At 37.1% G+C, this 27,160-nt stretch overlaps 1 protein-coding gene across 1 annotated transcript in view; it reads left to right on the top strand.

Moving 5' to 3' along the window:
* The window catches only part of PREP (prolyl endopeptidase), a 90,523-nt gene that overhangs the window by 12,471 nt on the left and 50,892 nt on the right, over positions 1–27,160 (top strand). The window contains exons 5-7 of the mRNA XM_072333085.1: positions 639–848; positions 2,070–2,191; positions 13,687–13,792. Of these exons, the coding sequence (XP_072189186.1) occupies positions 639–848; positions 2,070–2,191; positions 13,687–13,792 (438 nt within the window). The remainder of the gene's footprint in view (positions 1–638; positions 849–2,069; positions 2,192–13,686; positions 13,793–27,160) is intronic.

Raw genomic sequence — 27,160 nt, 5'->3', positions numbered from 1 at the left:
TGAGTAGAACTGCATATGTCTCAGAGGTCTTAGCTGACAATATGGTAATGAATTTGTTTGTTTTGTAGTGGGGAATTCAGTTTTGATGGTTTTGCAGGGTCTAGTTTTCATTGATTGCAAAGTTGAAGTAGCAATTTCTTTATTTCAGATTTATTTATTTATTTTATTTCAATTCATGTTAACTTCTGCTGTGCTTTTACTGTCTTAGAACCTCAATTTGTGGTTGCCTACAAGCATTTGCAGTCTCCATCCTTACCAGCAACTTCAGGGAAGAAGAAGTTACTGCTCAAATTGTATATCACATGCTGAATACTAGTGATGCTACTAAAGATACTTCCCAAGTACACATGATTAACATTAATCTGCAAGCTATTTGAGAAACCCAAGATAAGAAAACTACTGCAAATCCCAAGTTATAGTTGGTGTAGTTGCTTGCAGTGTCTGTAGAAAATAAATCCTCTTGTGCTCACCGAACAGTCCTTTTAACTGCTTTCAGTCACATCTCTCTTTTACTGATTTTGACTAACATGGAGTAAATAGCAAAAAGCCATGTGGGTAAAATAGCAAACACTGATTATTGAAGGCACTGATTCCTTGTTCTAGTTCTTGCTGCATCTTGTTTGTTTCTGATTTTCTAGGCTATGCATTCAGTGAAGATGGTGAATACTTTGCATATGGCCTGAGTGCTAGTGGTTCTGATTGGGTTACTATCAAGTTTATGAAAGTGGAAGGTCCTGAGGAACTTCCAGATACACTGGAAAGAGTTAAATTCAGTTGCATGGCATGGACTCATGATGGAAAAGGCATGTTCTATAACTGCTATCCAAAACAAGATGGTAAAAGTGATGGTAAGTATGGCTGTACCAGTTGTATCCTATGTGGAAAAAAAATAACCTTTTCAATTAATTTGTGCAACAAATAGTTAACATTAGTTTATACAGTTAGATAGATATCAGATTGTCTTATTTGGCCAAAATCTGTATTCAACTAGTGCCCTTTCCTTTCATTCTTGTCTGACTCTGTCCTTTTCTTAAAAGTTTACTGGCCCTTTTATTTTTCTCTGCAGGTGTTTGTTTGCTTACTTTCACACAGGCTGTGGTTGACTGGAATTTGATGTCTGGAGACAGTTTACTCTAAATCTCTACCTCATGCATTTTTTCTGGGCATTGGTGAACTGACTTAGGAGGTTGACTTGAAGAGTAGTCAAGGATTGTAATGTTTTTGTTACTCAACCAGACTCATTCATCTGTGTTTCACTGCACAGCAAACCTAAACATTTATGTTAGCAAAACTCAAAGTAGTATAGAAAGTAGAATAAATTGTTGGAGAGTGTCAATATAGAAGGAATTTAGGAGCTTTCTCTTACTGTAAGGGAATGCTAGTATGTTTCTTCTGAACCTGTGCCTTTTGTGAAACCTTGAAGAGAGTTGAAATTCTATGTTTGTATTTAAATTTGTAGCCTACAGTTTTGCCAAACTTGTAATTTAGACACCCACCATTTATTGTGTTTACTTTTAAATATATTTGTAGTTCAGTATCTGATCTGAAGTATTGCACCAGAAAATGTTGCTAGAAAAAAGTAAAAGGAAAAATCAAGTAGCACATTGTGCTGTGCCTTAAAATGCTTTGTTTTATTTTCAGCAGATGGGAATGCAATGGTTCCTAAAAGTAGTAATTAATAATAGATCCCCCCCCTCCCCTAATTCCCCAATGTAAGATAGAAGCAGAAGCATATTTAAAGGGTGGCAGAGATTGTTGATTTTCTTTGATTGTTTAGTATTTCTAGAAAGTGCACTTTGATAAACCTTTACATTCGAAGAAAGTATTGCTTGCAATACAAGTCTTAACGGTTTGAACAAGGCTGCCAAGTGATCTGAAGATCTGTCTTATAGTAGAGGACATTGGTTGTTTGGAGGGGAATGGTTGTACTTTTAAATTATTCCTAGTTCTCTCTGCTGAATGGCTTTCTTCTTTTATACTTAAAAAGGATATAGAGTTTCATAGGGTTTTATGTGGATGTTGTAAGATTTCATTGAGAGCTAATTGTTTAATTCTATGCATTTCACTAGGTACTGAGACCTCCACTAATCTGCACCAAAAGCTGTATTATCATGTATTAGGAACTGACCAATCAGAAGATATCCTGTGTGCTGAATTTCCTGATGAACCAAAATGGATGGGTGGAGCTGAGGTATGGTGAATGTGCTGAAGCTTAACATCACCGTGTTTAGTTCTTCAGGTTGTAACAGTTGGTAGCGGATATAGAGCGGAAAATATACTCTTTAAAATAAAGTTTTTTATCAGGCTAGTTATTAGGAGGAAATTCTTCTTAATCAAAGGGTGGGTGAGGCACTAGAACAGGTTGCTCAGAGAAGCTATGGATGCCCCATCCTTGGAGACATTTAAGTCTAAGTTGGATGAGGCCCTAGGCAGCCTGATTTAGTCGAAGACAACCCTGCCCACAGCAGGGAATTGGAACTGGATTGGTTCTAAGATCTCTTCTGAACCCAAGCTGTTCTGTGAATCTGTTAGAGTTGCAGAGCTTAGCATTGAACTAAAAAATCATTGACTTGGAATCATTGACTAAGAACTGCTGAAAGTAAGACTGGTCTGCTTTAAATCAGTCCTTGAGTCTGTAATGACACAGTCACACAGCATTTTTTCTTCTCTGAGGACATTGTCTCACATAAATTTGGGGATAAAAGAGGAAAATAGATCATTGTTCTGTTTGCTTCTTGTCAGCAAACTTCAGTTTCCATTTCTTACAAAAAGTCTACTTAAAGAAGCATGATGTCTGAATATTCCCCACCATGTTTATTTTCTATTTGCTATTTCTATTTTCAATTTATAGTTTGTATCTTTCCTCTTTGATGGACTTCCACAGTACAAACCTGGTGTGGACAGTGTTGCAAGAAAGTGACTGCTGGAAGCAATTGCTTAAGTTTATTTTGTCGAACTACAACTATATTGTTCAAAGTCGTAGTTAACCATAATTGTACATAACCATGCTTTGATCTTCTTTACTTGAATGATTCAAAATGCCTTAGTTTTTGTAATTGGCACTATACTAGAACTATGAGATATAAGATCTGTGCTCCAGACCCTGGGGAGCAGCTGAGCTGAGGTTGTGTGCCCCGGTGGCGCAGTAGTAGAATTGCTGCTTGCAACACTGGAGGCCCGGGGTTCGAATCCCCCCTGTGGAGCAAGGGGTAGAAGTGCCGCTTCGCTACACAGAAGGCTCGAATCCCGGGAGTTGGACTTGATGATCTCTAAGGTCCCTTCCAACTCGCGTGATACTGTGATACTGTGAGGTAACTGAAATTGTTTAATCTGGAAAAGAGGAGGCTCGGGGCAGACTTATTGCTATCTACAACTCCTTGAAGGGAAATTGTAGCAAGGTAGGGGTTGGCATCTTCTCCCAGGCAACAGCGATAAAATGAGAGGAAATGGCCTGAATTTGCATTGAAGAGGTTCATGTTGGATATTAGGAAGCATTTATTCTCAGAGTGGTGAGGCACTGGTAAAGTCTGTCCAGGGAGGTAGTGAAGAGTCACCATCTCTGGAGGTGTTCATTAAACACTTATATGTGACACTGAGGGATATGCTTTAGTGGACATGGTGTGATGGGTTAATGGTTGGTGATCTTAGAGGCCTTTTTCAATCTTGATGAATGAATGATTCTAAATTAGAATGGTTCACTCTCTTAAGAGTCATTGAATCTGGGTGTGGTTATAATGCTGAGATCATTCAATTGATCAGGGAACTGGCAAAATCATTTTCCAGTGGGTAATATCCTGTTGTAATTATTAGTACTTTTCTGACTACCATGCTTAAACATTATGCTTTGCTTCTGTGAAAGGTCTCATCAAGTTTCACACGTCTCATAAGTGTGAAAGACCTTCATTTCAGCTGGGGTATTTGGTTCCAGGAGCAACTTCTCCTAGGGGCACCTCTTTTCAAAGATTTGGTTGTCACTCTATGCTCACCATTCAGCATATCAACCCATGATGTCAGTTCCAACCATGTGGGGTTCTTTATGCTGCCAGGAAACACCAGTTGTCTCAAAGAATTTGAGCACTTGGATTTAAAATGGAACGGCAAATAAGCATGTAACATGTGCATTAGCAAAGTAGCCACGCTAAACCTTGTCTATAGAAATCATATTTGTTTACGGAATGTAAAGATAAACAGAACTCTATTACATAATCTCATCTGTTATCAGAGCATACCTTTACAGTCTGACCTGAATGTTGGTATGAACTTGCAAATAGGATTTTAATATGTTTTTGAACAGCAGTAGCAAGTTGTGTTGAGTTCCAAATTCCATCCTATTGCTAATTTAATTCATTGTCCTTATTTTTCTCCAGTTCTGTAATAAAGGGGCTTCTTTCTGTTGGTGGCAGATGTCTTGCAGTGGTATATTCACGGATTCACACCATGATGCATATTATTATTGTTTTGTGGTGTCATGAGCTAATCTACACTTGCTAAGGCAAATTAATTTTCCTGGATGATGGAATATTACAATGTTGATTTATTATGACCTTTATTTATTAGCATATACTGTCTTTTTGGGTAGTGAAAGTTTGCTGTCTTAGATCATATTAGAAGACACAGAAATTATGTATTCTATATTAGATATAGAGGTACTCTGGTGTTCTAGGTAAGGTCTCATTTAGTAAAATCTTTGAGGTAATAGGTAATAAAAGGCTTTGTCAGTGTGCGAAGTTGAAGCGGCAAGGCTGAAGCATTTCAAGATCAGAAATATAGAACTGAATATGATGAGCATGATGAAAGAGAACTAGTAGCACGGAGCCTGTAGTGATCAGTGAAGAGTTTACCAGACCAGACTGTAGAGAAGTAACCATCCTGAATCTCCTTCCTCTTCTGTCGTGAAAGAAGACCTTGAGGCAACGTTAAACTAAGTGCCTTTTGCTCTGACAGCAAATGTCTTGGGTAATTTTTCTTGTTGATGAGAATATATAGCCCTTGTAATAAGTGATCAAAAAGTCTTGAGGGGTGGGAAGAATGCATTGGTAGTAATAACACTTGCTGTAGCGTAGGAGAGTAATAGACTGTAGTGCAGCTACCAGTTCTAATTCTCTGGAATTAAAACATCCCCACAAGAGTGATACTACTATAAAACAGCTGACTTTCCAGAATCATGCTGTGAGCTGCAGCTGTAAAATGTGGCTCTGGCACCCTAATAGTAATGGAAGATGGTTTTTAATAGTCAGGAAATGACAAATATTCTGTAATTGAAATATACCATTGTGATTGCGAAGTGTGGTTTTATCTTTGTAGAATAGGTCAAAAATCTCCTTTTTGAACCATTCGAACAAGTTTTCTGGTCAATTTTTTATTTATTCATTTATTTTTTTAAAGCATGCATCTGAGAAAGCCAAACACCACAAAATAATTGGGAAGAATTAAAATAGCTTTAGTAAAAATCAAGTTGTGTGACTTAGTGATGCCAGCCTAAATGTTCTTATCCAGTGCTATCACTCTGCCAGAGATTTTAAAATATAGCACAGCTCAGTATTTTCTGGAAGTCTGCTTACTTGCATTCTTGTAAGATAAATGAAGAAGCATTTTTATTTTACAGTGCCTAGCTGGGCCAAATACATAGAAACAGATTCCCTCCTGTTTTACACAGGTTCCAGTGGAGTCAGTCAGATTTAGATATTGATGGTTTACTTTCAAATATCAAACCTTTCATTATAGTGGGATCAGGTCTTGAAGTTCCGTACTCGATTTAGAAAAGAAATTGCAGGTTTTGCAACCATTGGATAGAGGAAGGAAAATTCCTGACTTGTCCATGTCAGACACGTGCATCTTTCTCAGACAGAGAAAGTTGTAATAACGCCATTATGCATTTAAAAATAGGGTGATGCTATGATGTATATTTAAAGGGAGAAATGAAACTGGGTCTCCAATTAGGACAGAAGATAATTGAGTAAGATTTTGTCAGCTTGTCACATCTACTAAACAATGTGTAAGAAAATAGCTTCAGTTTAAGACGTTACTTATTCAACACCAGCACTAAGTATGCTTGATTTAAACAAAACATGTAATGCATAAAATAGAGTTGGCATAAAAATTATAGATGCGTTTCCACCTCCTCTCAGGAATGGATTGTCTTTGAGGGAGGAAAAAGATGTTTATTGCTCCTCATACTTTAGATTTATAGCTAGATCAGTTTTGAAGAAGATGGTATCTCATCTCTTCAGTAGCGTAGAAAATGTGTATGTTTTTCTGGTGCAGATTCTAGGATGGTGAGGGGTTTGGGAAGAAGCAGGAATGGAGGTTGAGTGAATTTCCAGTAGATGGCAGTATAGGATGAAGATTGTTTGTTTTTTTTTTCCAGACCTTTACGCTGTTGTAGGTAGTGTTTGAAACAGGAGCTTCCCAGGCTTCTGCCCCTCTGTCTGTGGTATGTACTTGCTTCTTCTTCAGACTAGTATACTATAACTGTCTTTCACAGACAGTTATTCTGTAATTATATAAGATTCTTTCACAGTCGGTAGTGTTAGAACTACTACACAGGCAGGAATGAAAGGAGAGCAATGGGGGAACCCTCCTGTCCCAATTCTGCCAACAATGAAACAAGTACAGTTTTTTGTGTGGTTTTTTGATACACTGTGCACAGGCTGTAACCTGACAAGAAAAATATTTTTAAACATTTAGAACTGTCAGTTTGCATCGGCGCTTCCCAGCAAGGAAGGTGGATTTGCAGATGAAATTCAGAGTGTAGAGAAATAAACTTTGCCAGATAGGTGTTGGCTCTGGCGTGTTTTCACAAGGTCATGAAAGTGCAGTATCCAGGGGGAAAGAATGAACAGGAAGGGCTCAAAGCATCCAGTTTGCTTAAGTAAAACAGCCGGGTGATCTTTCTGGCTGCACATGGATCTGTGGTAGGTGTAACATCTTATAGACATTGTATCACAGAATCATGTAGGTTGGAAATGACTTCTAAGATCACCAAGTCCATCCTTCCCCAGTGCCCACTGAGCCATGTCCCTCACTGCTTAATCTCCACAGTTCTTGGACACCTCTAGGGAGGGTGACTGCCACCTCCCTGGGCAGTCTGTGCCAATGCTTGACTGTTCTTTCTGAGAAGTTGTTCCTAATTTTCAAATGGCTTCAAAGGGAATTGGATCTAACCCAGATTTTGGAACCTCCTGAATTTATTCTGGTGTCATATGTTTGTATCTGTGTGACTTTCACTGCACTCAAAAAGAAGCTGAAGACCACAGGATAAAAAGTAATACATTAGTTTATCACATAAAAGGGCTACTAACTTTACTCTGTACTGGAATTAGTAGGATGCATGTAAATACCCATGTGCATATTGTTGTGTTCCACTTGGGAACATGGCTGCCTCATGTAGGAATATGAGGAAATAATGAAACTGAGTTAATGCCCAAAGCAATTTTTCTAAGCTGAAAAATGGAAATGGAGAGTGTATTATCTTGTTGTTTGCATAGAGTAAGACCATGTCCTTCTTGGAGTATATTGAGCCTGTTTTTCAGAAAAGAAAGATTTCTGATGGACCCGATCCAGAAATCCTGCATTCCTGTAGTCACTCACTGTTAGTTCTTCTAATTTAAAAATCTATTTTATTAAACCAATGTGATACAAGTAGGAAACAAAACAAGTATTTGTAGCATATCTTCTCAAGAACATAAAATATTATGGGAACTATCACAGATGCATAGAATGGTTTTGGTTGGAAGGGACTTCAAGGATCATCAAGCTCCAACCCCCTGTCTCAGGCAGGGCCACCAACCTCCACATTTAATACTAGACCAGGCTGCCCAGGGCCCCATCCAACCTGGCCTTGAACACCTCCAGGGACAGGGCATCCACAGCCTCTCTGGACAGCCTGTTCCAGAACCTTACCACTCATGGTAAAGAACTTTCCCCTGATTCCCAACCTAAATCTTCCCTTTTTCAACTTAAAACCATTTCCCCTTGTCCTGGCATTACCAAACCTTGTAAAGCATTGACTGCCCTCCTGTTTGTAGGCTCCCTTTAGGGTACTGGAAGATTGTAATGAGGTCACCCCACAGCCTTCTCTTCTCCAGGCTGAGCAAGCCCAGCTCTCTCAGCCTGTCTTCATAGGAGAGGTCATCCAGATCATCTTTGTGGCCTTCCTCCAGATCCTTTCTAATAGCTCACTGTCTTTCTTCTATTGGAGGCCCCAGACCTGGACACAGTACTCTGGGGCCTTACAATGGCAGAGTAGAGAGGTACAATACACCTCCCTGTCCCTGCTAGACACTCCTTTTCATCAGAAGGAGCCCAGGATACCATTTGCTTTCTGAGCTGCAAGAGCACACTGCTGGCTCATGTTAAGCCTTTCATCCATCAGGACATCCAGGTCCGTCTCTGCAGGACTACTCTCAAGGAGTGCTCCTTCCAGTCTGTATATATGCCTCGGATTCCTCCAGCCCAGCTTCAAAACCTTTCACTTTGCTGGAGCTATATGCTAGTTTGTGTGACTTTCTGGAGCTACTGCAAAAATAATTTCAGAGTACAGCTGTATGTTAACTTTTCTTAAAACATACAAGCGAAATCTTTAAGAATGTTTTACCTAATTTCCTCTTGTAGGACAAGACGGAGCTTTGCTTTTTCAAGCAATAAGTTAATAAAAGCAAAATTTGAATGGCTGGAAGAGTACAGTAGGGATTCTTCACTGTCATTGTGCAGGCAGATCTCTGTGGCATATCTTTGACGCTAAAACACCTGGGGCTGTTTAGACAAAATTACTCTTATTTCTTATTGACCTAGTGTTTTGACAAATTTCAGTAGATAATTTTGCATCTCTTTTTGTGGAAGGCTTGTCTTCTGTAGGGTTTTTGTTGTTTGTTTTTTTGTGCTTAGGATTTTAATTTACTCATCTGATAGGAAGACTTGAGGCATTTAAAGGTGATGGAAGGCAGATAAATCCTACATCAGTCTGAAGTGTCTTTTGCATGTAGATTCTTTATGTTGAAGTTTGGTGAAATCATGCCCAACATTTTTGCTGCAGGAATGTGAAGATTTGGAAATAACAGCTGTCATCTGTCTTATACTAGATGGCTTCCTACATTCGTAAATGAGTACTGATGGGTGGAAAAGAAGATTTTACACAATCATTCCTCATGGTTTTAAACTGTTGTATGCATAGCATGTAACGAAAACTGTAGTATTAAAACATAGCTTACCAATGCTTTGAGTTATTAATTAGTCTAGCTATTGTCACACACAGCATAGTTTTATCTTTATTGCCACCCTTCTTGCTTTCCATGAAAGGTTTGTTGTTACCATGTCTTAGCGCATAGAATGCGGTTCCTACTTTGGCAATTTGGCTCTATTGTTTACTTTGTTATATTGGATATGTGTTTGCAATGGCAGTTAACCTTGTTCCATATCCAGAGGACACTGTTTTTTGAAGAAAAGCAGTAGTTGATAGGTACCATGGATGCAGGTCAGGAGGTGGGTTATAATAGCGTTAATATCTGCTGGTAAAGAAGAGAGAGCATTTGTCTTATTCTAGACACAGGAATGTTATTGTAAGAACTGATTTTTACTTCATTTTTTTAATGACTTATTATGCGGAAGTAAATTATGCCACAATTAGGATTTTTTTCTACCTTGATGATAAGAAAAGGAAAAAGTGGTAAAACTTGTAATTGTTTAGTTTAAGATGACATAAAATAGGTAGTTGCCTTCACATAATAATAGGCATTCAAAGGACCTGTGTTTGTAAACACAGAGCTCTTCTCTGTTCTAAATCTTTCAGTGGTAACTACCCAGGTAGTACTCAAAGAACTAGCATTAATATTCACAGGAGTTGCTGTCAGGCCACTTTACTTGGAAGGAAAGCATTTTAATGACTTTCTTATTGACTTTACAGTTGAGGGGTTATACTTAGAGCCAGGAAGTCAGAAAATCCTACAGCCTTCTCCTGTTTGTTCTTTTTTGTTTGCTCGTTTAATTATGTATGAATTTTAGATCTGGAGTGAGTTTCTATGAGACAAAATATTTAACTTCAGTTTTTTGCTGCGGGTCCTCGTAGATTGTTACTGCTATTGTAAGTGCAGAAGATAGGACTACTTGGGGTTCCTTAAGTGACTTGTGGAATGAATTACATTTTTCCTTATTTTACAAAATATAGTTATGTAGTTGGAAAGCTCTTTTTATGTGCATGCACTTCTTGGACTTTAAATAAATATTTATATCCATTAACTTACTCAAGCCACAAGAAAACTGCTTCCTCCCTGAGTATTTTTCTCAGGAGTGGTAACCTTTCTTGGAAATTGAGAGAATAGGTGATAGGGAACAAAGCTGCTATTAAAAACAAAACATGCCCACCTACAAAGTCTTTGTAGAAGAAGTTTAGTTTATAAGGTATGATCCGTGAAACAAATAAAACACTGCTGGTGAGTAAAGATATTGTAGTGATATTCCTTCATATGCTGTAAAGATGGTCACTGAAAATATTCCTAAAATAGTGGATCTAATCCATTCAAAATTGCCACATGACTGAATAGCAGCTGCAAAACTACAGACTACGTACCAACACGGCATCTTTGAAATAATCCTTTCTTTACCAGTACTGTATTAGGGAGTGTTGCTGTCTTACACTTAACTGCTGTTAATCTGAAGGTTTTGAAAAGCATTGAATAGATTCAAGAGTCAATTCCAGTTGAAAGGCTACAGGACTACTTCTGTCTTATTCTAACAGGAACTATGTGTCAGATTAAGATGTTTAATTGCTTTATAACTTCCTCACCTTGTATCAGTGCATGTTGTCTGAAATAATAGAAGTCATATTAGTGAGAGAGAATGCAATCTGACTAAGTAGTGTTTCGGGTCTCTCTCAGAAATTTTCAATGTGTTTCTTTCCAGCTAGGATGAAAGTAAACACAAATTTACTTCTGAGCAAGGCTGTCAACTCTGACATTACAGTTGTCTCCTTTATTTTGAACTATGAATGCATTTTGAGATTCGAGTGAAGTGCTGGTGTGACATTTCAATTCATAAGTTTGTGGGCCAAGAGCAAGGGTTGCAGTTTACCTTGTTAAGATGCATCTGTGTAAGGATAACCCAAATGTTCTTGGGAAATCCTATTTCCTTTTGCCATTTGGATAACTAGTCTGTTTGCAGTATAGAAAAGCTGGGGCATAGCAGCTGAGCTGCCTTCAAAGTAATCTCTGTCCCTATTACTCATATTTCCAGTTGCTCAGCACAGTGTCTTAACTCAGCCATTTGTGCAGCTGCCCAGAGAAATGAGATACTGGTCTAGCAAAGGAGGCTTTCTCTATATCTCTTCCTTTTTTCTCCTGGGCTTTCGCTTTCTCTCTCTTCTTTCTCTCTCTTTTTTTTCTTCCCATCCAAGTTTTTCTTTCTCTGCGTGGGGCAGTGGGGACTTGTTTTTGAGCATGTTATTTTTTTCATCTGGATGAGTTCTCCAGTGTGCTTTGCCACACAGGTAATAAATGCCTGCACTGGTATGGTTAGGGAAATGAACTTGCGTGGATACAAGCAACCCTAGCAGAAAGAAGAGCTAGAGTTGGAGACTACATACACTGGTGTTGCTGCCAAAAATTACTCGTCAAACTGTAAGTTTGCAATGTGGATCTCTAAATCTGCAATATAATATTAAACTTTTTAGCATGCAACAGTCAACAGTGTCTCATCCTGTTTCTGTCGCATTCCTTTGGGTTATAGAACTCACTGATGTAAAAACAGCTTCAGTGATAGAGGCAGACATAATTGGCATCCCACCAGGAATGTGCTTTGGGAATTCCTACTTGAAATTAAACATAAACTGCTATCAGCTCTTCACTCATTCAGTTGGGAACGTGGAAGGAAAAACTGATTAGATGTGCCCAAATTTGCTGAATTGCCCTTGCTATGACAACTCAGGAGAAAACAGTATAGAATAAGTTTTCTGTCTTGTGTGAAGTGGGCAGTTTTCTGTTAACTCTTAATTTATAGCATCAAATAACAAATTTGTGTGGTTTCTGGCTATGACTGAAAGACTTGTGTCTTACTACTGACTTCTACTGTAATGTAATGAACAGTTGTTTAAGCAACATATTGCAGTAGTTCAGTTTAATTAAAACTGACACTTTCAGTGGATTTTTGTCTAAAAACACAAAAGATGCTTTTCTAAAAGAGATCACCTGGCCTTGATTTTTATTCCTGAATATAATCCATCTGGGAAGGAGGAGGCAAAATGTCTTAATATTGCCTATTGCCCTGTTAAGTCAGTAGTAGCTGTTTTCCTGTAATGCTTTTTCTTGGTCCGGTTGCGTGTTCCTTCTTCCTTCCTGTTCATCTTATAAGCTTGCAGATGTAAGGCCTTTCTTTAATGGTGTAATTCCTTGTTGATAAAATTGCTTATCAGAAAGGTAATTTGGAAATGTTTGTTTGTTGGTCTTGTTTCTTTAGTTAGCTTTCGTGTACTGAGATTTTGCGCTATATTCTACAGTGTTCCTTTGTGCCTTCAAAACCATGGATCTGCTTGAATAACTGTATAGCTTATAGATATATAGATACACACACACACACACACACATATATAAACAGGTTAATTTTTCTGAAATTGATTTTGCTAACTAATTCTAAGAAAAGTTTGCACTACTAACATTATGAATGTTAACCGAAATAAACCTACAGCATAATTACAACCAATAAGGATTTCTTGAAGATGTTTAGCACCAGATGGGAAGTTTTTCAAGCTCAGTTTCATGTTTTGTAACTAAAATTAAATTTCCATTTGACACTGTCGTGTAAGAATGTAGACAGGAAACAATCTTCTACATCAGATGTTAATAAAACATGTAAATCTGGTAATTTTGGAATAAGCTCAAAAGAACTTAGTAAGGAAAGGGAAACTTTAAATTGATGACTTCCTGTTCCACTATGCCTTCCCTTCATATACTTGCATTTTCAAAAGCTTTGCAAGGAAAAAGGTAATGTTTGCAAAAATTGAACAGAAAAAAAGGCTTAAATGATAACTTTGTGTACCAACAGACACATCTTTGGAAATGTTATCGTGTGTTTCTGTAATGGCAGAATGAAAAGCTTTATCTGAAAAATTTATAATGTGTTTGTGTCTTATAATGTTCATTTTAGCAGCAGCACTAGATTTATGTTCAAACCCTATGAAAATGATCAAAACAATAATTTTTTTAGTGACTGGGAGGAGAGCAGCCAGTCTCTTTGCACCTCTGATGGAGAGACTTTTAGCAGCTACCTTTGGAAGTTAACTGTAATTAGGCCAACCATGAATCCAAAGCTACCTTTTACCATCTTGTTAGATCTTTTTCTTGTGTGTGCTGTTGTGAATGACAGTAGGGCAGTGCTTGCCTTTTTCTATTAAAAATAAATTGACACAGCAAGCATGTTTGCCTTATGCACTGACTCTTTTATATAGAAAGTGTTTGATAATAATAAACTTCTTTGTTTAGTTGAAGATGGGAATAAATGGATACAGCTGTTTTGCTTTAATCAACTTAAATTTTTATACTTCTGTTATTTGCTGATAGAAGTGGTGAGGGGTCTTTGTGAGATCTCATATTCCATATACATCTGTTCATTCAACTAACTGTAGTACTGACTAATTTTTTGCTAGATTTTTAGGGACTGCCTTTTCAACATGGATTTTATTTTATTTTCTGTAATTTATAGATATCTGATGATGGTCGATATGTCTTGCTGTCCATTCGAGAAGGGTGTGATCCAGTGAACAGACTGTGGTATTGTGATCTCCAGACAGAGTCTCAGGGTATATCAGGTATGTGTTTTCTTTATATTTGAAATATATTTGCACATAAATATTTACATATCACTTAACATCTTATTTTCCGATGCAGAGAATGAGAAAATTCACGCTTCTAGAACTTGGTTTTCTTTATGTTTCATTAGGGGAAAATTATATATATATATATATATATATATATATATATCTTAGTTTTGTAGTTTAAAACGTCCCAAAGAAAAACTGATACAATATAGACATCCTTAGCAGTGTATGCTCAGTCTTTTTCTACTCCACTAATATTTTCTAATGCTTAATTTTTTTACATTTCAAAAGTTCATGTCTCTTTCTTCAAGCATTAATCTTCCTTTTTTAAAAACAAAGCAACCTGATTCTCCAACATCTATGTAACATTTTCACTGTACAGTGAAATGAAAAAAAGCCCTTTAATGTATTAGTAATAAAACTTGGCTCTGTAGTGTTGTTATTCTTAGTAGATACTTCCACAGAAAGGTTTCAAATAAACATTTATAAACTGTCACCTATTTGTCTTCTAGTTGGATTACCTTCTGCCTTCTGTGTATTTGCAATATTAGCCTCGATACTATGGGCTAGACATTTTGTACTTTGGTCATTATAGCAAATTGTTTTAACAAGTCAGTGGTTTTTGTGTTGCCAGAATACTGGCACTGCTGAAATCTCCTCAATATATGCTTTGCATAGTACACAACAACTTGATTTTTTGACTCTTTGCTGCTTCTATTTTCAAGAAGCTTCAGGGGTAATGAATACTGAAGTAGCTCCTCATTGGATATTGGATTTAAGCAACTTGTTCTCTTGCCTATAAACAAAATATTAAAGGCTTGTGAGTGTGACAGCTCTGCAGTGGAGGGGGAGAGGGGAATACATTTTTGTTTCTGTCAGTGCCTTTGTTGTATTTCATGGTTGCATGGTCTTCCTTTAATTAGTTGAACAAGTCTTAGTACAGTACATTGAATTTTGGTGAGTTAAGTGTTAGAGATGATAGTTCCTACTTCTAAACTCCTTCCCAGGGAGGATATTGATTTTTATTTTGTGTTCATGTTATTCTGCCCTTTTACAAATGATATTTCTTAATTAATTTTAAACTTGTCTTAGACAAGTTGTATTAGACAAAACTGCTAAGTTTTTTAATGCCCTCTTGAATGTAGAAAATGGCAGGTCTAATGACAATCATTACTAATACTTTCTGTGGAAGTCTATTACAAACATTTAACTGTGTAGATAAAACTGTTTAGTATAGTGATGCATTTTTGTAAATGATAAATTGGATTGTCATTCAAGATGACACTTTCCAGATAGAGGCAGATTGAATTAAAAAGAGTAGCTCTCCTCCCATCTTTACCCTCCCATTTATAGATACTTTGAATAACCTTGATAAGAAAACTAGCATGAAGCCTTAACAGACCATGGATGAGATAGAGAAGCTTCCATTTTATACTGCCTGGTATAAGGTAAAAGTATAGTTCAAACTTTTTCCAGGCTTGGAAATGCTGCTTTACAAAAAATATTTCCTTCAGACCTTGCCTTGCATTGTTATTTGTTTGTGGGCAGAAATTCTTTCGCCTCTCTAAATTCTCTCCCTTTATAAAAGGAAAAATGTAAGTATAACAGTTTGCTTGCACAAATTCTGTTTTATAACCCCAAGTACCTTTAAGTTACCAAATGTATTTTCAGTTCCAAGACCCATGTCTTTCTGCCTTCATGTTAGTAAGCACAGAATTAACAGTAGACATATGAGATGTTTCCTAGAGATGAATTTCCATTCAAATATAAGCACCCTGAATTACTGGTCCTCCAGTCTTTGGCCAGAAATAGTAAATCGGAGCAAGCATTAAATGTGTAAGCTTAGTTTTCTGACAAGAAATGTAATTTCAGATGTTTGTAATTTTCTGGGTCAGCAAATGTAGAAGAAATTATTTGTGAAGTTCAGAGAAACTAATACCAGATTTCATTAAGGTGGTTTAGATAATAAATGAGCAGCTCTAGAATGTCTGAAATTGAGTTTAATGACAAGTCTGTTTCTTGATTTAAGACTTGCACTTAACTGCAAATTAGGAGAGACTGTTCAATAATATTCCAAGGTAGAGACTGCTCAATAATATTCCAAGGGATGTTTAGATGGGTTAAGATGGGGATAATAATGTATAAAGGAAGCACATTCTTACAAAACCAAGAGGTATAAAAATGCTGGCCCTCCTTATGCTATCTATACGTTATGTGTGTGTGTAAGTAGTGAATCATGTTACCAGTTATGAAGGCTCAAGAGTGTCAAATCTTGAGTATCTGCTTTTTAAAGCATATTATATTATTCTTTTGTCTTTTAGCTTTTAGAACATGTTTTATTTATAATGAGAAGAATTTGTACTTTTGGTTAAGTCTAAGGGATTTCTTACCTTTTCTTTTTCCCTCTCAGAATTATTGATTTAGTCTGAGCCTTTTTACTTGACCTGTTTGCAATGACCTGTTTATTCACAAATCTGAGGTAGCATTCAGAATATCATCTTTCTTTCAAAAAACTAAATAAATTATATATGTATATAAATAGGAATAAAAGGAAAAAAAGCAAGACAGTATTTTTCCAGTGTCCTAGATGGTACTTGAAGTAAATTATCAGTTTCTCAGACTTTTGTTTTACTTCCCTAATACAAGTTGTCCAATAATACTCTTTAAAGGTTATTACATTGTTCAAGCTTGACAGTTCTTTAAAGTTATTTTTTGAGCACTGAAGAAAAGAAAAAACAGTGAATCTTTATCAGAAGGTATGAAGTACACCCTCCCTTGTTTGTTTGTGGGGTTTTTTGATTGTTTGTTTTTGGAGGCAATGGGAAAAGAAAAAAGCAACTGCTAATCGCGACACGTTTCAAATGGTTGTTTCTTAAAGTTACTCTGTAGCATATCTTTATAAATATCATTTCCTCTATATCATCATAAATTTGTTTTTTAAAATAGTCTTTCCCGTAGTCACTGTGCCACTACAGTTTGAAATGCCCACACTTAGTCAGGAATTAATGTCACTTAGACAGAACTTCACTAAAATGCAGAGAACTGATTCTGATCTGTGATTTATTACCCAAAAAGCCTATTTCAAAATATGATGTCAACTAACTTAGTCTGCCTTTCTTGATTTTGTTTGCTTGCAGTGCAATCTTTTCCTTTGACAGGAGGCAGTCAAATTTCTTAGTTGTTTAAATAGTTTTCTTTAAAAAGGTGTTCTTATAGTCAAGAAATATGACCACTGAAGACTGGATTTCTTTTCCCCGTGATGTACCAAGGGAAGATGATTGTATTTCTTTTACTATTTCCTTGAGACAATGGCTGCAATGATAAATGGCCATTTGCTTGGCCTGCCTACTTACAAATGGTTGTGTAGAAGTCCGGTAGTTCAGTTTTGTGACCTCAGTACTGAATGCCAAAACTGCCAGGTTGCTGTTAGTTGGAAAACAGTGGGAATGTCTGTGAAATTAGATTATGTTTATAGGCCATTATTTTGTTTCCTGAGTTGTGACATATAGAATTACACAATTTTTCAAAATTCAAATCATATCTTTTATTTATGTGTATAGTTTTTAGTGATTCAGAAGTGAAGAAAATGAGTTCCGAAATGCAAAAACTTCTGTCATTAACACTTGCTATTCCTGAAAAAGGAAAAGAAATATCTTGAAAGATAGGAGTTGAGAAAGTGTCTCTTTTATGGTAAGAATTAAAGTAGACAAAAACTGGAGAGAGAGAGAGAGAGAGAGAAGAATATCTCTAGGCCTGAGGTAAATTTGTAGAGGGAGGGTTGAAAATGGTAGAGTATATTGAAAGAGTGTGTGCATGCACATTGCATAAACAATATTCCCTTGATTTTATATCTGTGATGAAGTTTGCATCCAAAATTGTCCTTTTCAGAGTCAAGATAACAAAAACAGTGAAAACGTTGCATCAAACCTAATTTTGGTGTGTCTTTATCTACAATATTTAAAAAAGGTAGCTTTTATTAGCAAATGTGCATCAGGTCTTTTAATTATTGAATCTTTTTGCATTGCTGAGAATAATTTCTGTGTTAAGTCTCCAGTGATTCTGCAGCCTCAGGATCTGCTGAATCCTTGAATGAGTCAGAAGGATTAGAATCTGTTTCTTGAAAACAATGCAGCCTGACCCAAAAAGAAGCACCAAATTGTTCTATTTGGGGAAGACTGCAAATACATTTCTCTTAGCAGTAACTCATCTGTTACCAATACTGTTCTCTGAATGAAATGAGAGTTTTTTTCCTTCTCATAAGCCTTAGCGTTCTTTATTTTATACCTTATATGGTAGTCTTATTCATTAAAACAGTGAACAAAGCAGTAATTATAGTGTCTTTCAAAGTTGGACTCAAGTGATCCGCTTTTCCAGAATGTTTTTTAAAGTTCATTATTACAGTTTAATCTTGTCTAATTGCAAAGTGATTTCATTCTTGTTTTACATGAGATGAAAATGCAAGCTGAAAAACACTGCATTAGGGTTCTCCTAATGTGAGTGAACAGAAGAAAATATAAATGGCCTCTTCAAAACATAGCATGGTGTTTTCATAGTGTGCCTCTTGATTAGCAGTAATCTCCAAAATTGACAAAAAATAATAAAAAAAATCCAGCTTTCAGGGCAGCTGGGTTTTAATGAATCCTAATAACACTTCTAAATGCAATTAACAAAAAGATTATCTAGATAATTACACTGCCTCTTTGTAAAACTTTAATTATTACTGTCTTCACAGGTTATAAAATGAACTGAAGGCAGCTCCCATTTTTTATCAGTGTGTTACTTTAGCTCTTGTGTTGTGTTTCCTGAAAAGGGGACAAATCTTGGATATTTTGGCACCGCTTTGTAATGATCTGAGTCAACATACCCTGTACTACCCTTTGCCTACCTACCTCTGTTGAAACAGAGACTTAGTGTGGCTATGTGTTTTATTTGTGTTGTTCTCAGTGCCACCCTCCTGCTGTAAGTCTTGAACCCTTCGCGTCTTCTGAATGTCAGAAGCACGTGTTCAGGCTTCCCACTACTTCACCTCAGGGATGAGATAGGCTGCTTGTGTAACTCAGGCTATGTCTATACATGGGCAGGCTGGACACAGCCATTTATGCCCTTACACTGAAGCCAAGAGGTACGTGCCAGCTCATCTCTGTGTGCTAGAGATGTCTCTTCACTCCCCAGCGTTGTAACTGTCCAAGTCGTCTCTTGATCACTTGGATGGTTTTGGCAAACACTGTGCCCACAGGGTTTTCTCCCTAATGGATTATCTGAGGTAAGGAGATCAATGAAAGTTTATCTGTCAGTTGTGACATGAGTAACTTATTCTTTGAACAATTTGATGGCATCCTACTTATGCTGAACCCTAGTACAGTTAAAATTTCAACAGATGACTTCATACAAATCTGTACATCAGATTTCAGAATATCTGACTTAGATTAAAAATTCTTTCACTAGCTTGAAATAATGACAAATGAGAGGAAAGGAACTGAAAGATTTTGGAAAATTGCAATGGCTCCCATTCTTTTAAAGAGGATGATTGATCTCATGAGTGAGTTACTGTAGGAGCTCGATTGACTTATGGTATAGATTAATTTTGTACAGAACTTGCATGCTTTCTGGAGGGTGACACTCAGTATTTTAATGTAAGTTCTCACCTAAAACATAGGTACCAAAAAACACCCCTTCCTGTGGACTTGTTGGTTTGGATTGTTGGGGTTTTTAGCAAGGCTTTGTCATTATTGGTAATTACTGTGACCTAAGATGGTTCAGTTTCAGAACTGATCCATGGAATAAAAGGAGCAGTAATAAATGGATTGGTTTCTAGAGAGTTCCTTAAGCAACTAAATTTCTGTCTGTTCCTAGACATAACTAAGTCATAAATCAATTAATAGTGTGTTATGCAACTGATTGTGTTGAAATAGTGTAGCACTGGAATACCATTGTAAAGGATGACTAGGCAGTGTGTTGGTATATGATATAAAGGATGTACAGGGTGGACAAATTCAGGCTTGGAGTAGTTGCTTTCAAATCTGTTTTTCTTGCGTCGGATAACAACTGACATACAGATTGAGTATATAATAATAACAAGGTAGAGTTGTTTTAAATCTCTTCTGGTTTCATATTTTCATTAAGCTAATCCTACAGCTAGTTCCATTATTGAATGCAGTGAACTCCAATATCTTTCTTACATTATGCTGTACTGCAGAAATCAAGTCACTGCTGAATTCTGTTGGAAATAATGGGAGAGTTGCTTCCAGACCCTTTGTGTCTGAGAGGAGGTGATGGAGATAGCTCATGTGTTTCATATCATTAGCTGGATTTCTGTGCTCTCTCTGCAACTATTAGACAGAGTCTTTGTAGCAGATAACATATCTGACATAGGCGCCTTTTACTTGTCTTAAGGATGTAGTGCTTTAACAGTGAAATTCCAATTTAGTGACATTAAAAAAAGAGATGAAATAACATTAAATTAAAAGTAGGAGGTGCTTGAGTTACTTCAATTAAAATTCCATTCCATTTTGTAGAAGCTTGCTGTGGAAAGATGCATACAAGTAGTCTGACTTTGCAACTGGAAACTACAAGTTAGAAGTGTACAATTTAAGGAGGGGGGGGGGGGGGGGGGACAACCAAAAAATAGTTTTACTTATCTATTAGGAAAGGTCAGAGTTTTTCTTTAGTCTGAAAGATAAAAAATGAAAAATCATTGTCTTTCAAACCATTCAGTATTCAGTTGAATTGTTTGGCTTACATTTGCAGGAAAGTAGGGGAAAAAAAAATCCATCTTGGGAAAAGAAATGAAGTAGGAAAGGAAAATGATGAAGCAGTGTATTTCATGTATAGAAATGAAAAACACTCATCAAATACTTGCCTGAGAGAACTCATCAGATGACTGTGAATTCAGAAATGAGTCAGCTACTGTGGGAATTATGGTCCAACACAATGTAGCCTGTAGCAGGCTTACAGGAGTTAAGATATTTCTTTCCTCAGCAGATGGAATGAATGTGTAGTCTTCCCTTTTTACTTTTATTTACGTTTGAAGTGCTATTATAACAAGAAAAATATTTCCTTTTTCATTTCAAATTGAATTCATTAGTTTCTGGCTGTTTTGAAAAGAAGAGCACAACAGGATAAGCATATCCAGTTGAAAAAAAACAAAACAACAATGCTTTAAAATCCTTTTTACTTGCTTAAATTTTGAACTTCTTTTCCCATTTATGCTCAATTACATGCCCATCTTGTTTTTCATTGGATACTTGGACAATACAAATAAATTAAATCTGAAGCTCTTCTGTGTAAGAGGCTGAAATGGGCAAACCAGATTGTCCCATGAGAATCAGCAAGAAATGGAACAATTAAATAAGTCAACCTTTTTTGTTAACAATTCATGAGTAGTAGGAGCAATGCCTTACTTTCCAAAGTAGCAGGACAATATTCTAGCTTTTCCTTTGTGTCTCATTCCAGATAGTGATTTGTTTATCTTTTTCAGCTCCTTTAAGCTTTTCTTCTTTTTTATCCCACTGCTCTCCTTGTCTGACTAAGAGAATCTGACAGTCACCAATGCTAATTTAAATTGTTTTGTTTTCTCAAGGTGCCTGACTTTTCTCCCCTACCTTTAGCTTGTTTTTGTTGTTTAAAATAATTACCATTTTTTCCCCATATAATTTGATGCTTCTATTTGCAAGAGTAGGCGTCATCTTCAGTCATCTTGCTTGTGTGGAAGAATTACAAATAAGGAGCTAAATGTATATTTTAATGCTTTATCCAGGACTGATAAAGTCCTAGTTGGCTAGGATCCTTCTGTCTTTGTGAAGATGAGGAAAGTGGTACTTCAGGTAGCAGTTTTCTTTATCCTAAACAGTAAAGCAGTAGTGTCTTTCTTTTCTTGAAATGTAGCAGTATTCTGGATTAATGGCTTAGTTTTACATATCTTAGCTAATAAACTTCTAGTGGAATGTTTTTTATACTGAGTAACTATCTGAATGGCAAATAAGGGAAGTTGAATGGCGACATTTGTATTTGGTGGCAGAAGCTGAAGAGGACTTTGGATCCCTTACAGTAGGTTCTGTCTATGTAGTCTAGGTTTTGGAAAAGCTGAAACCGATACCCTAAGCAATCCAAAATAAAATCTCTCCTTCATTATGAAACAACTGGTTTATGATTTATGGAGTTGCAAAATGGCTAGTACAATCATGTAATGTAATAGCTTACGTATCTCACTGGCTTCCATGCCAATTTTCATCCGGAGGTTAGAATGTACTTTTAAGTGTGCAGCCCTCGTTTTTTGAGAAGTAACTGTGCAGGTGTTCTAGCTAGATAGGTGTATTGCTAGGAGTTAAGTTTCTCTTACCTATCATTTGTACCTTTAAAGAATGGACTTTGTTAGCAGGTATAATCCTGTTAAATAGAATCACTGTCTTTTTCTTTTAATGAGTTTGGCAGGTTTGTGTTTGTACCATTTATCCAGGCTGAAGGAAACCCCTATTAAATGCATTCCTAAACATGGCATGGTTGTTAACTTCATTGTATTTCTTTACTAGTCATAAAATAGTTCTTAACTACCATCAACACAGATTCACATTATCCGTCCTTTAAAAAAAGAGAATAATCTTTAAGCCTCAAGAAGGAGTTCTTGTTCAGACTACTGAGCAGTTATTTCCTTTGGATCTTTCTTTTTCTGTGGAACTCAGTCTTTTTAATCTCATCCATCATGGCTAATGTTTATGTAACAAAGCAGTTACTTTTTTAGGGAATACCTAGTAGACTTTACTCAGTGTATGGTAATACAGAGTAGTCTGTACAAAAGTTAGTCTGTGAATTGCTTGTAGGCAAGAATTAAACTGTGTGTCTTATATGCTTCACTGTGCACGCAATGGAAATAGGGTAATACAATGCTGGGTTACTCTTTTCAGAAAACACATGAGCAGATTTATCTAAAATTGAAGTGAGAGGGGTATGATTGTGCTGCTGAATTACAAATAGGTTGTGCCAAAAAAATTGACAGACCATCAGTACACTTACCAGAACAGATAAGTATGAGGAATTCACCTATGAGTTCTAGAAGAACTTAAGGTGAAATAGCCGAATTGCTGAGGTAGTGTGTAACCTCTGACTAAAAACTGACATGATAACTTAGAAAGGAAGGGTAGCAAAGTGATGCAAAATTTGTAGAAGACTTTTGGAAATACTGGATTCCTGAAAGGCTTAAAACTGAATACCTCACCAAAAAATTATTCTTTCCACAGAGAGCACAGCATAGAGAACATACACCATTGTGTATTTTCTTTGTTGATGTTGTCTTTTGAAATGAAATTGTTTTCACTCCATACTTTTCTTCAGCTCAGCCTCTTAGCTTAGAAGCTATATATATTTTAAGTCCAAATCTAAAAATTGGTATTTTAAGTACTTTAGAAAAATGTTAGTTGTGGAAATCTGGTGGGTCTTCTGTCAGCTCTGCTGTATATTTAGTACAGCATTGTAGATGTCAGCCAGTACAAAAAAATTAGTTCCATGTGGAGGGAACCCTCTGGCTTAACTTTCTCATCTTTTTTATGAAATACAGTTTGCCCAATATTTGCTACTTCATTATTAGTTTAGTATTTGTGAGTTAATACATTTCATTAGCTTCCTGCACAGCATGAGTTGTGGCTTCTTTTTGCATATACTCTTTAAACTGTAAATGAAAAATGATATAATTAAAAATTTTGTGCAAGCATGACACATTAGTTCTGCTGTAGTGAGAACAGTTGTCCTGTACATACACTGATTCTTTATACATTTCAAGCATCTGGGGAACAGGGGAAGTCAGGTTGCTCTGTGTAGGGTAGAAAGTAGTCTTGAATCTAAGTGGAGATTGCCTCTAAGAAATGAGAGTAGACTGCTTCCCCTTTTTTGCATAGGAATGCATGTGATACTTGGTCAACAGCCATGGGTTAATTGAATTTACAGTGTGATCTTCTGTAATAATCCTTGCTAGAGTTTTTTCCTTGGAAGATAACTTATGAAGCTGTGCTTCTATTTCCTTCCGCTGATATTAAAGGAAGCATCTTTTCTGCTTCTCAGGTTAGATAAAATGTTCTTCGTGTTTCCCATCCCACCTTGACGGTACTCATAATGTGTACAGAATGAGTCATTTTGCTCTTCAAATATTAAGTTGGTTTGCTAAGATTTTAACTGGGCCATTGTGAGCTATTTGTGCTAAGAATGGGCCTTTCTAGACTAGAAAATCACTGTGTAGATTCGGACAAATTCATAGTTATTCTTTAATGAGTGCTGGAATTCTTATTGATTTTGGTTCTCTGTCAGCTACTGAACCGACTAATATAATTTAATTTTGCTTTGAGATTCAGTTGCAGAGGTACAACTACTGTATGTTGTGTCAGTAAGGACAACACTGTGGGTTCATGCCCAGGAGGTTGCCTCTCATTCAAGACATCAGAATTCCTTACTTTTCTTGCTAGGCTGAACATAAATGTCTCAAACATTGACTTATGCAAAATTAAAAAATAATAATAATAATTTAATGCTGTATATTTATTAAGAAAGGAAACAAAAGCAGCACAATTGCTCAATAGCTCAGGATTGTAAGGCATAATTTTTTAGTAGCTGTTCTATTAAACGTGCCTTCTACGGTACTGGCAATGTTCTGGAGTTTGATTGCATGTTGAACCAATCAAACAAAAAAGTCTTCTCATTAATCACCTTACTTACCTGTTGTACTCAATATCCCTGAAAATGCATCAAAAGAAACAGTTGAATGCATAGCAATCAAGCATTTATATATTAGAAAGCCTTGCTGTACAAGTTTTGTTGTTTTGGTTTTTGGGTTTTTTTTGGAAAGATAACATTTTTCTCCTAACATGTTTCTTATTGTTCCTGTGTCTGGTAATAACTTTTTCCTTCTCTCTAGAAATTGTTTTTATTTTTTTATTGCATTGTCAGCCTTGACTATTTATTCTGAGTCTGTGGTTTGGTGCAGGGAGAAGGGGAGTTAGCTCAAATATGTAGGCATGTGAAGGGGAGTAAGTGAAAGCTCTTTAATCAACCCTGGATAAAAACTTAAACCAACATGACATGGCCAATTGGTCTTTTTGAAGTTCTTAGTACTGACCTTTTTCTTTTTGTATTATAGCAGTGCCCAGGAAGCCTAGTAAAGAATTAAGATCCTCTTGTTACAGGCACAATAGAGCTGATTTATGAATCACTGCCTCAGAGCTCTGAACAGGCCCCATTCTCTTCTTCCTGGGGGAGAGCTGCATCATGAGAACAGAGTGAGAAAGGGGGGACACAAAGCAGATTGTGGTGCAGAATAGTATGTATCAACTCTGAAAGCTTGCTATGGTTTCCTGAGAGCTGAAGACTTAGAGAAACAGCCAGTTGAAAAACACAGGATACAGCCTAGGTTGTTGATTGGAAGAGATTTCCTATGAACACAGTTTTGCAGATGTTGAAGATGTGGGGAACTTGAGGAGAGTGGATGGTGATGGAAGTTCTTAAATTTGGGTATTTGGGAGCAGTGACTTTGAGCTGCTTTGGAAATTGATAGTTTCTCTGAGAATCAAAATTGCTCAGATTGGAAGGGACCTCATCAAGTCCAACTGCAACCTAGCTATACTACTCTAACAACCCTTCACTAAATCATGTCCCTGAGCACCACATCCAAACAGTTTTTAAGCATATTCAGGGATGGTGACTCAACCACCTCCCTGGGGAGCCTATTCCAGTGCTTAACAACCCTTTCTGTAAAGAAGTTTTCCCTGATATTCAACTTAAACCTCCCCTGGTGCAACCTGAGGCCATTTTCCTTCATTTTGTCACCAGCGAGAAGAGACCAACCCCACTGTTGCTGCTATCATCTTTCAGGTATTTGAAGAGAGCAATAGCATCTCCCCCTCAGCCTCCTCTTCCCCAGACTAAACAGCCCCAATTCCTTTAGTTGCTCCTTGCAGGGCATATTCTCCAAGCCCTTCACAAGCCTTTTTGGCCTTCTTTGGACCTGCTCCAACACCTCAGTGTCCTTTCTGTACTGAGGTGTCCAAAACTGAACATAGTACTCAAGGTGAAGCCTCACCAATGCAGGAGTACAGGGGCAGGATGACTTCCCTAGTTCTGCTCACAATTTCTGATACAAGCCAGGATGCCATTTGCCATCTTGGCCACCTGAGCACACTACTGGCTCACATTCAGCTAACTGTCCATCAATACACCAAGGTCCCTTTCCATCTGGCAGCTTTCCAGCCACTCCTCTCCAAGCCTGTAGGGTTGCCTGGGGTTGTTGTGACTAAAATGCAGGACCTGACACTTGGCCCTGTTGAAACTCATGCAGTTAACCTTGGCCCATCAATCCAGTTTGTCCAGGTCCCTCTGTAGTGCCTTTCTCCCCTAGGCAGATCAACACTCCCTCCTAGCTTGGTGTTATCTGCAAAGTTACTGAGTGTGCACTCAATCCCCTCATCAAGATTGTTAATAAAGATTTTAAATAGAAGTGGCATCGGTACCCAGCCTGGGGGACACTGCTCGTGAGTGGCTGCCAGCTGGATTTAACTCCATTGACCACAACTCTTTGGGCCCAGCTATCCAGCCAGTGTTTCACCCAGTGGAGCATACGTCCACCCAAACCATGGGCAGCTGGCTTCTTCACAAGGTTGTTGTGGAGGACAGTGTCGAAGGCTTTACTGAAGTCCAGGTAGACCACATCGACAGCCTTACCTTCATCCACTAAGTGGGTCACCTTGTCATAGAATAAAGTCAGGTTTGTTAAACAGGATCTACCATTCATAAACCCATGCTGACTGGGCCTGATCCACTGGTCGACCTTTAACTGGTTCGTGATGGCTCCCAGGAAGGAGTGGGAGGTAGGTAAAGCATGTAAAGAAGTTAATCTTGTCTAAAATATTGAAGAACTACTAGCTTGAAAGAGGTTAGGCAAACTGAAAAAGACTAAACTTCAGTGTTGCAAAGTTGTCAACTGGAGCTGCTGTACTAGGCTGGTATGAGAAGCAAGGCAGACTGCAAAAAGGACTTGAAAAGCAGTGTTATCAGCTGTAAGAGTTTCTTTATTCTGTATTTTTGTTCAGAAGAGCATTCTGTTTTTCCTAGACAAACTGAAGAAATGTGCTCTGTGGGCAGGCAGAAAAGTAAATATGATGTTTGTCAACTGTCTGTTAACATTAGGTTTGCATGATCTTTTTGTACTTTTGTTTAGTCTTGCAGTTTATAAGGTTGTCTTTATAACAGATAAATAAACAGCAGTGAACAGTGCTATATACAGTAACATCAAAGGGGTGAGTCAGTATATTCTACATAGGCTGAAAACGTAAGTCAAAACCTTTGTGGTGAAAATGGACAAGAGAAAGAATAGTGAGATGATAA

This window comes from Excalfactoria chinensis, chromosome 3 (assembly GCF_039878825.1).
Source record: "Excalfactoria chinensis isolate bCotChi1 chromosome 3, bCotChi1.hap2, whole genome shotgun sequence".
NCBI classification, from domain to species: domain Eukaryota; kingdom Metazoa; phylum Chordata; class Aves; order Galliformes; family Phasianidae; genus Excalfactoria; species Excalfactoria chinensis.
The sequence above is the reverse complement of the archived record's forward strand: the minus strand, read 5'-3'. Positions and strand labels throughout refer to the sequence as shown.